The sequence below is a fragment of the Marmota marmota genome, unplaced genomic scaffold (assembly GCF_001458135.2).
Source record: "Marmota marmota marmota unplaced genomic scaffold, marMar, whole genome shotgun sequence".
In the NCBI taxonomy this organism is placed as follows: domain Eukaryota; kingdom Metazoa; phylum Chordata; class Mammalia; order Rodentia; family Sciuridae; genus Marmota; species Marmota marmota.
The window spans coordinates 1,529,171-1,539,733 of NW_026000221.1; the positions used below are offsets into that span (position 1 = coordinate 1,529,171).

The 10,563-nt window shown below is 34.6% G+C and overlaps 1 protein-coding gene across 1 annotated transcript in view; it reads left to right on the forward strand.

The window, feature by feature from the left end:
- The window catches only part of Nsd1 (nuclear receptor binding SET domain protein 1), a 113,637-nt gene that overhangs the window by 78,142 nt on the left and 24,932 nt on the right, over positions 1-10,563 (forward strand). Inside the window, exons 13-15 of the mRNA XM_015488448.2 lie at positions 2,433-2,633; positions 3,368-3,547; positions 9,989-10,145. Coding sequence (XP_015343934.2) covers positions 2,433-2,633; positions 3,368-3,547; positions 9,989-10,145 — 538 coding nt within the window. The remainder of the gene's footprint in view (positions 1-2,432; positions 2,634-3,367; positions 3,548-9,988; positions 10,146-10,563) is intronic.

Sequence of the window (10,563 nt, forward strand, 5' to 3'; positions counted from 1 at the left end):
AAAAAAAAAAAAAAAAAAAAAAAAAAAAAAAAAAACAACAACAACAAAATCAACTTTTTATTATAGAAATCACATAAATAGAAAGAACACTATAAGAAATCTGAATGTATTCATTATTTAGTTTCAATAATCATCATCTTTCTGCCTCATTTTCCCCATATATTTCAGAAGATTTCTACCATATAGAACTAGAACTACATTTTTGCGGGGTGGGGTTGAGAGTACCAGGGATTGAACTCAGGGGCATTCGACCACTGAGCTGCATCCCCAGCCCTATTTTTTTATTTGTTCTAGTTAGTTATACATGACAGTAGAATGCATATTGACACGTCATTCATAAATGGAGTGTAACTTTTCATTCGTCTGGTTGTCCATGATGTAGAATTACCCAGGTCATGTAATCATATATGCACATAGGGTGATAATGTCTGAGTCATTCTACTCTCATTCCTACCCTAATTCTCTTCACTCCCCTCTAGTTCAAAATACCACTACCCCCCAGTCCTCCCCTTATTGTGGATTAGCACCTGCATATCAGAAAATACTTGGCCTTTGGTTCTTTGGGATTGGCTTATTTCACTTAGCATAATGTTCTCCAGTTCCATCCATTTACCATTAAATGTCATAATTCCATTCTTCTCTAGACTAAGTAAAATTCCATTGTGTATATATTCCACAGTCTCTTTATCCTTTCATCTGTTAAGTTGGTTCCACAGTTTAGGTATTGTGAATTGAGGTATGTTCCCCGACCCTGTTTTGTTTTGTTTTGGTACTGGGGATGGAACTGGGACACTCATCTACTGAGCCACATCACACATACACCCTTTTTTAATTTTGATAACGTCCAATTTATTAATTTACTCCTTTTATGGTCTATTCTTTGGTATTGTATCTAAGAAATCTTGTTCAATCAGTATCATAGTTCCCTCCATAATAGGGGATTTTTATGCCATTGCATTTTATTTAGAGACAAGAGTTTCACTGAGTTGTCATGGCAAGGATCAAACCCAGCACTTTGCATATTCCAGGCAATCATTGTATCACTGAGCAGCCACACCCTCAGATTTAGGGAGTTGGGGGGAGTTCTATGAATTTTTTAAAGCAATGTGTCATTAGAGGATGCAATAATTATTATGTGTCATCTATACAGGTGTCTTTAGGATTTTATCCATTTGTCTCAAAGATGTCTATTTTGTTTCTTAAAGATGTCTTTCGGGGCTGGGGTTGTGGCTCAGTGGTAGAGCCCTCGCCTAGCATGTGCGAGGCACTGGGTTCAATCCTCAGCACCACAAAAACAAAATAATGTGTCTACCTAAAACAAACAAACAAGCAAATAAATAAATAAATATATTTTTTAAATGTCTTTCTATAGTGTTCAGAATGAAGATCTAAATTAGGTCCCTGCTTTTTTTTTTTTTAATGTTTCTCTCAACCATACTGCCTGACTCACCCTATTTTATTAATGCTATTTATTCATTGGAGTGATGGCCTTTTTTCCTGTTGAACTCTGTTTTCTCTACTGTTTTTGTGCATCGGGAGTAGAAGTACTCTGGATAGAACCCTGGGACACTTTTACAGTGAGCTATATCCCCAATCCTTTTCATTTTTTATTTTGAAACAGGATTTTGCTAAGTTCTCAGTCTGGCCTCAAATTTATGGTTTTCCTCCCTTAATGCTTTTGTCATAGATGGACACGTTACCTTCCTTTATTTAATTAATTTATTTTTATGTGGTTCTGAGGATCAGACCCAGTACCCTATACATTAGGCAAGCTCTCTACCACTGAGCCACAACCACAGCCTGCGTTAGCTTCTTGAGTTGCTGGGATTACAGGCTTGCCCCACTGTGCCCCAGTACTGCATTATCTATGCTCTAGTTTCATTAATTGCAATTTAGTGTGCTGGCTAGGTACTATGTCCCAGTGACTTGGGAGGCTGAGGACGGAAAACCACATGTTTGAGGCCAACCTGGGCATATCATAAGTGAGACCTTGTCTCAAAATAAAAATATGAAGAGTTAAGGATTTCACTCAGAGATAAAATTCCCCTTTGTTCAATCTTAAGTACTCCAAACAAAATAAACAAAACATAAAATTTGGTTGGTTGCATCCTCTAGGTATCCCTTTAACTTCTATCTTCCTTATTTTCTATAAACTTACTGTTGGATCTATTGGCTAGATGAGACTTTAGTTGTGTGGTTTTACTTTTCTGTTTTTTTTTTAAAGAATGCTCTTTCAACTATTATACAACTGATTGAATCATGTCTGTTAACATATGTTGTCATATTGTCAGTTTATATTGATTTTTCATTGTATTCAATATTGTCAGCCTAATGAGTCTATTATGAAGTTCCTTACTAACTTTTGACCCTAATGGTTCATTATTGGGGTAAATTGTTTAACTAATATTAGTTTTCTTCTTTTGACTTCCCAGGAATCCATACCTGTTTTGTATGTAAACAAAGTGGGGAAGATGTTAAAAGGTGCCTTTTGCCTTTGTGTGGAAAATTTTATCATGAAGAATGTGTCCAGAAATACCCACCAACTGTCATGCAGAACAAGGGCTTTCGGTGCTCCCTCCACATCTGTATAACCTGCCATGCTGCTAATCCAGCCAGTGTTTCTGCATCTAAAGGTATGGGTTTTTTATGAGGACCAGTCTAATTGTAAGATCGCAGTCTCATTGGCAGTGGATATTTTCAAATGCAATCTGAAACGTATCTGATGTCTCTTGTCAGTTAGGCAGAGTTAGAGAGAATAGAAGAGGAATAGGTTAGTTTCTCATCATCAGGTTGCGTTCTGTAGCCTTTGGCATTATATGGTAGTTTTATCTATTTGCATTGAATAAGAGATATAGTTCCCGACTGCATTCACTAGTTACTGCATTCAGTTATGTTTAACTGTCTTCTTTTCAATTGTTTTAATTGTGTAGATTGCATTTATTGATAGGTTTTAGTTGTTGAAGTATGTTACTGGATGTATTTCATTTGGAAGAGTTGGAGAGGGGTGCATTTACTGGAAGACTAACCACAGAGTACCCATGTAATTATTGCTGTCCTATCACTCTATCCCATTTATTTAGTCTAAGGCAGATTCCAGGATTTCTAGAATTCAGGCAGTGGTTGGGTAGAGCTTTCTTTGGTGAGGTAGACTTGTTTACAGTTATGGGATCTGACTTCTTTGGATACAGCATTGAGGGTCCATCAAAGTTTTTTTCATGGCTGATTGCACATTTAGGATTTATTGTCTTAGTGGGTCTTAATTTGTTTTCTGACATTTTTTCAGTGGTAGCAAATAGACTGAATAATTCACATTGTTCTTAGTATTTAATCTGTTTTTCTTTTGTTCTTCCCTGGTTTTCCTGTTTAGGTCGTCTGATGCGCTGTGTCCGCTGCCCTGTGGCATACCATGCTAATGATTTTTGTCTGGCTGCTGGGTCAAAGATCCTTGCATCTAATAGTATCATCTGCCCTAATCACTTTACCCCTAGGCGGGGCTGTCGAAATCATGAGCATGTTAATGTCAGCTGGTGTTTTGTATGCTCAGAAGGTAAGATGACTTTTTGTTATATGAGTGTTCTAAAAGGGTATTAATCCTGTGTTTTAATTGGAACAAAAATAATTTCCCTCACATTGCCACTGGAAGAAATATTAGGAGACAATGCCCCAATTAATGATAATAGCAGAACTTTAAAAACTTTGTGGTGTTGCCTAATAGGAAGAGATTTATTTATTTTTGTTTGTTTATTTACTAATTTGTTTTTAGTACTAGGGACTGAACTCAGAGGCACTTTACCACTGAACTACATCCCTAGCCCCACATTTTAAGTTTTAATTGGACACAATATCTTTTTTTTTTTTTTTTTATGTGGTGCTGAGGATCGAACCCAGCGGCCCTGCATGTGCCAGGCAAGCGCTGTGCCGTTGAACCATAACCCCAGCCCTTCCCTAGTCCTTTTTATTATTTATTAATTTATTTTAATTTTTTTAAAGTTGTCAACTGACATATAAATGGTGCTGAGGATCAAACCCAGAGCCTCACACATTCAGCAGGTGCTCTACACTAAGCTACGACCACAGCCCCCATTTAATTTGTTATTTTGAGATAGGAACTTACAAAGTTGCTTAGGGCCTCGCTAATTTTCTGAGATGGGCTTTGAAGTAGTGATCCTCCTGCCTCAGCCTTCCACATCAATGGCATCACAGGCAAGTGTCACCACACCCACCTTTATTTTTGTGTCAAGTCTCCTTAAATTGCTGAGGTTGGCCTCCAACTTGTGATTGCCTTTTCTCAGCCTCCCAGCTGCTGGGATTACAGGTGTGCATACCACTGTGCATGGCTTAAAAGTTTTAATTTTTTATTTTGAATATTGTATGTTTTTGTTAATATGATGAGGCAGTAAGAAAAGTAGGGGGTAATCACTCCAGATCCTATCATGCAAGGGGGGAGACCAACGTTGCTTACTATTGAGTGGTATTGCTTTAGACATTTATGTGCATCAGCAGAAAGAAGGATAGATATCTTGACAGAAACAATTCCAGTTAATGATATCATATAATTATTTTTTAAAGTCAATTTCACTTGAATGTAAAGAAAAAAAAACAGTGAAGGAATTTATGATTTTTTAAGGTAAATATATCTTTATGTTCTCAAAAGATCTTGTAAGGTGTAGATAAAATAAATCTTATAATTTTGGAAAACCCCACTGCCCCACACCAATTTTTAAAGTAATTCTCTTTTAGAGAGTTTATAATAGTCCTCTCACAATTTCTTTCCTGTTTATTTCCTTTCCATCCTTTGTCACCTAATTTTTGCTATTTTTATATTTAAAAATTTTTAAATTTAAAACTGATGTTAACTGGTTTTTATAGGTCTGAATTTCACATTTTGATTTTTGTCTTGGTTGCCTGAACTTCTAAGAGGAATTTTCAAGAATACAGTGGTCTGCTTGAGATATTATTTTCTTGTATCCTAGAATGATATCTTGGGTTATTATAGAACACAAGATTTGGATATATTTGTAAACATTACTGCACTATCTCTGGTTATGGAAAACTCATATCTAGTTTTTTTCATTCATTTTCAAGTTGGCTGAATTTTGTTGGATAGTTTTTTTTAAAACAATTTCTCTAACTTTACTTTTTGACTGTGAAAACTTTGCTGCTTAGGAATTTTCAGAGAGACTGATTTTAAAATGGTTCAACAGAAGCAATAAAATGAACAGTATACTTGGAATCTAAAAACCAAAGTTTGAATTCTGACTTTTCTCCTGGGGGCATATTGCTTTATGAAGACTTGGAATGACTGGGATTCCTGTTTATAAAATACAGTCCCCATTCCTTAGGAAATGGTCATATTATAATAGTATAGATTAAATGAAAACGTGGTTGTATCCCTTGGACAATGAGAAAATAAGTTTAAATGATCCCTAGTCTTATTTTAACTTTTTGCCTTTATTTGGGACTGACTTCTTTCTCAGTCTGCCTTACTGTTTGATTTTCTCCTAAACACTTTCTTCATTGCTACTTTACCTGCTTTTTCCCAGATGTATATGCCCTCTAACCAAAGAACTAGAGTTTAATTTTTTATGGAATTCCAAAGAATTCTATTACATTCGGTGGAGAAGACATTATTATATCTCTTTCAAGAAATTTAGATATACTAAATAGTGTTAAGGTCCTCCTTACCCCAAATAATTATGCAACTGCTTTATGCTATCTGTTTGGGCATTTTTCTTTTTTCCCCCCTTCCTGATCTTCCTCCTTCCCTCTGTTTTCTGCCCTTAAAATTGATGTAACCTGATAGATAATTTAAGGAAAAGAAACCTACAGAAAGGAGTTTCATCATGATAGTCATTTGTAGCCTCAAACTGTGGTTCTAATGTGGAACAAATAAAATAGTGTTCAGTACGGTTATATTTGTATGAAATACAATTTTGGTATAGGGATTTTTTAAAATATTTTATTTTCAACTGACATAATAACTGTATATTTTAGGGGTAAATTTGGTATTTTTGTACATACATATGTGTGTATTGTGGAAATACAGGAATGAATATTATATATAATATGAATCTCTTAACATAAAAAGACAGTTGCACTGATTTTTTTTAAAGATGCATTAGTTTTGTGGTTGTTACACATAAATTTTATGATGTACTACATCCTTTTTTGTTTGACTAATAACCTATTCCTTGTAAACATACTCCTTATAAAATTGTCTTCTGATAAATGATGAAGTCTGTGTCATTTTACCACCTGTGTTTCTTGGACATAGGAAGATGAAAATTTCAGCCTTAGTCTTTTTTTTAAATTTTTTTTTTTTTTTTTTTTTAGTTGTGGATGGACACAATACCTTTATTTTATTTGTTTATTTTCATGTGGTGCTGGGGATTGAACCCAGTGCTTTACGCATGCTAGGCAAGTACTCTACCACTGAGCCATAACCCCAGCCCCAGCCTTAGACTTTTTAATTCCACTATGGGATGAAATTCATGAGATAGTTTCAGATCTAGTAATGATTACTGAATTTTAAAGGATACTTCTGACAGCTGGAGCAACAAGTCTCAAGTGTAGTCCATAATAATATCAAGATTGCTACTTGCCTTTTGTACTTCATTTTACATTTGCACAGATAGTATAAACCAATGGTGGGTGAAATTGCTGGCATGTTGATAAATTTTCAAGATTTCCTTGATCATTAAGAAAAATTTAAAAATTTTATTAAATTCTGAACATAAAATGAACATTGTTTTAGTGTTCTATGTAGTGGGATAGGAAGTATACATTAAGCCGTTCTGTGGCATAATGATAGTTGTCTTGAGTTAAAGCAATCATGTACCTCAATTTCATGCTTTATTATCTTTTTGTGACAAGGGAGCAGGATATTGAACCTAGGGACACTTTGTCACTGAACTACATACATAACCCTTTTTCTTTTTTATTTTGAGACAGGATCCAAGTTACTTTGGCCTCAATAAATTGCTGAGGCTATCCTCAAACTTGCCATCCTGCTGCCTCAGCTCCCAGTTGCTGGGATTTCACGCGTGTACCACCACATCCAGCTTAATTATGTTTATTACTTATGAAACATCATTTTTAGTTTTAAGAATTACTGACAAAATTATCAGGGGGCTGGGGTTGTGGCTCAGCAGTAGAGCGCTCGTCTAACATGTTCGAGGTGCTGGGTTCGATCTTCAGCACCACATAAAAATAAGTAAAATAAAGGCTTTGTGTCCAACTAAAAAATATATTTTAAAAAATTATCATCTACATCCTTGAACATCATCCTAGTACTTACTAATGAGATCATAGTGATACTAAAAAAAAAATGGGATACTTTAGTAATATATACGAAATAGGTCAACATTTAGAAGACATATATGACTCAACTGGTATTTTTCATGTAACCAACCCATGTATTAGAAGGCATACATAAATAGAAAATCCTTTCAAATTATAAGATAGATCGATGAATTTTAGTGTAATAGCAACAAGAGTTTGTTAATATGCTTTCAGATTCCAAGTCACAAGTACCAAAATGCCTATGGTGTTTTAGTGTATTATCAAAGTAGTAGTATCCACAATTGTTGAATGGAATCTGTTTGGACAGTAAAATACTCTAATTCAACTATATATCTCCAAGAAACCAAATTTTCTTCATGTACATCAACCAAACAATATATGCAACACAGTGCAGTTAAATATATTTGCAAAAAAATGTAAAATAATATTTTTTCTCAGTATTTTTAATTTCAGAAAAAAATGTTTTTATTTAAATGTTTTTCATAATATCATGGATTTGTTTAAAATAAGTTAATATTTAAAATATTTCTTAGTTTTAATTTTTACTTGGCAAATATCTCAATATGTATGTGTGTCTGTGTGTATCATCTTCATTGTCTGTCACATAAACAAAATATCTTGGCCTTCTATATAATTCAAGGGTGTAAAATCTGAGGCCCAAAAGCCTGAGAAATGATGATGCTAATGTTACAAATTATGAAATGAATAGTTTTTAACATTCCCCATCACCCCTACCCCTTGTGCAAAGGAGAGAACTGAAGGTGAGATGGTTATTCAGGAGTGTAAGGATAATAAATCTAAAAGAAAACAGACCTTAGAATTCTGCAGTATGTTTAAACTTCATTTTCTCTTTTGACCTCTTCCATTAAATATCACTTCCCATATTTTGTTTGCTTTTGATAGTTCATAAGGTTTTTCTTGTTCTTTCTGCTTGTCTCTCTCTCCCCTCCCTCCGTCCCTCCCTCCTGTTTATCTCTTTCACTCCCACCAGATATACTTTCCTGCTGAGCTCCAATCCATCTGTTCACACTCATCTTGTTGGTTTCCTCCTTCAGGTTCTCTCTCAGCTCATCCTATTTTGTTCTTTTGTTCAAAACTTATGTGCTTTCCAGCATTTTCCCACATCTCTATCTGTTGGCCATTATTCACTATTTTTTTTTCTTCACTTCAGATTTCTTTTCATATTATTCCCTCATTGGAAGACCTGGGACAAATTCCATTTTGTATGTGATCTATAACAGTGTGATCTAGATAATTTAAAGAAACGATAAAGTTACCATGGCAAGAAATTATGTAGGGAAAGTGCCACAAAATCAAGTTTTTAGGAAGATTTTAATGATATAAAATGGCACAGTTAGAATGAATAAACTTGGTATATTCCTTGCCAAAGGTTTAACCCTCACTAACCCTTTAGGCTAAGAGTTTTATCTGGCAGGTATTACAATTGTTGTATTCCTTAAATATGAATCTTCCTGGAATAAGTGTACATGTTTCAGTGGTAGAGCATTCACCTACCATGCCTGAGGCCCTGAGTTCTATCCACTGCATCACCCCCATCCCAATAATCTCCCTTCCCTGAAATATCTAATATGTAATTCTCAAGCATGTGGATTTCAGAATCAAATACATACATTATGGAACATTTTTAGTACATAATCTTTAAAGAAGTAAATGTTATTACTACTAATATATATGAATAATTAGCCTGGTTTCTGAGAATTTTGATGGAGGCGTAAACAAACTGAAATTGAGGCAGTAAACCACAATAGTACCTATGGTTTATTGTTACCAGCGAAATTTAAAGATACTATAGTGGCAGATGTCTGGATTTACAGATTACAGTCCTTATTATTTCATGATCTTATTTACATATTACACAAAATGTGTGTGTGTGTGTGATATAATTTGTTTGATAATTACATTTAATATAATGGATCTCCCTTTTATATATTAAAGTTTACATATCTGTCACATACTGCTAGGTGATTTATTACCTGGTTTAGTTCTCAAACACATATGGTTTTTGTTCATTTTAGAAAATACCTTACCATTAAGGAAATTACAACTAAGTAAACAAAGTGAATTCCCCTTTGGGCTGGGGTTGTAGCTTAGTGGTAGAGTGCTTGCTTAGCATTGTGAGGCAGTGGGTTCTATCCTCAGCACCACATAAAAAAATAAATTAATTAAATAAAGGTATTTTGTCCATCTGCAACTAAATGTGTGTGTGTGTGTGTGTGTTAAGTAAAATCTCCAAGGTCATGTGGTCTTAGAGCTGGAAGTCCAGCCCCATTAAACTAGTATTTTTTTTTAACATGATCATTGTGTGTGGTAGGTATTTCCTTTATTTGATGTGTTGTCTTCTAGAGAGGGGAAAGAAAATTTGTATATATAGTTACACATGACATTCATGTTTACCTTTTACCTCATGGCCAATAAGATCTCATGTTTATTATCTATTGATCTAACAAACTTTGTTGCAAGGGGAGCTTAGGAATATTAGAATGGGAATATTCTTGTAGAAAAGTGTTTCTGGGTCATTTATTAAATTATTAAGCCCTTGACTAGGCTGGTAAATAATTGGTTAGGAGTCAAGCAAAAGTTGTTTGAGCTGGGTATTTGTATTCAGCCTTGAAGATAAATGCACGTTTTGGTTTTGATTTTTTTTTTTTTTTTTTAATTTCTACAGGAGGCAGCCTTCTGTGCTGTGATTCTTGCCCTGCTGCTTTTCATCGTGAATGCCTGAACATTGATATCCCTGAAGGAAACTGGTATTGCAATGACTGTAAGGCAGGCAAAAAGCCACACTACAGGGAGATCGTGTGGGTAAAAGTTGGACGATACAGGTGAGTAAGCATAAAGGATAATGACACTCAGTGATTTGGTTTGTTTGTTTTTGTTTTGTTTTTACTAACCTGTTTCTTGGGACCTCTCAGATATTAAAAAATTATTTTCCTAATAAGACAATTCCCCCCCAAATTAATTTTTCTTTCTAAGAATGTTAACTTATGATATACCGTTATAGGACTATATGCATTCTATAGAAAGTTCACTAATAAAAACAAACCTATAATCTCACAAATAGGAGTTAATGGTTTAATATATTTACTTGCAGACATCAATACATAGCAGTGCTTCTTCTCACCAAATAATTATCCTTATAATTTATGCCCAGGTTTCAATTTTGCTCAATCTTTCTTATTTATTTCCTTCCTTCCTTCCTTCCTTCCTTCCTTCCTTCCTTCCTTCCTGCCTTCCCTCCTT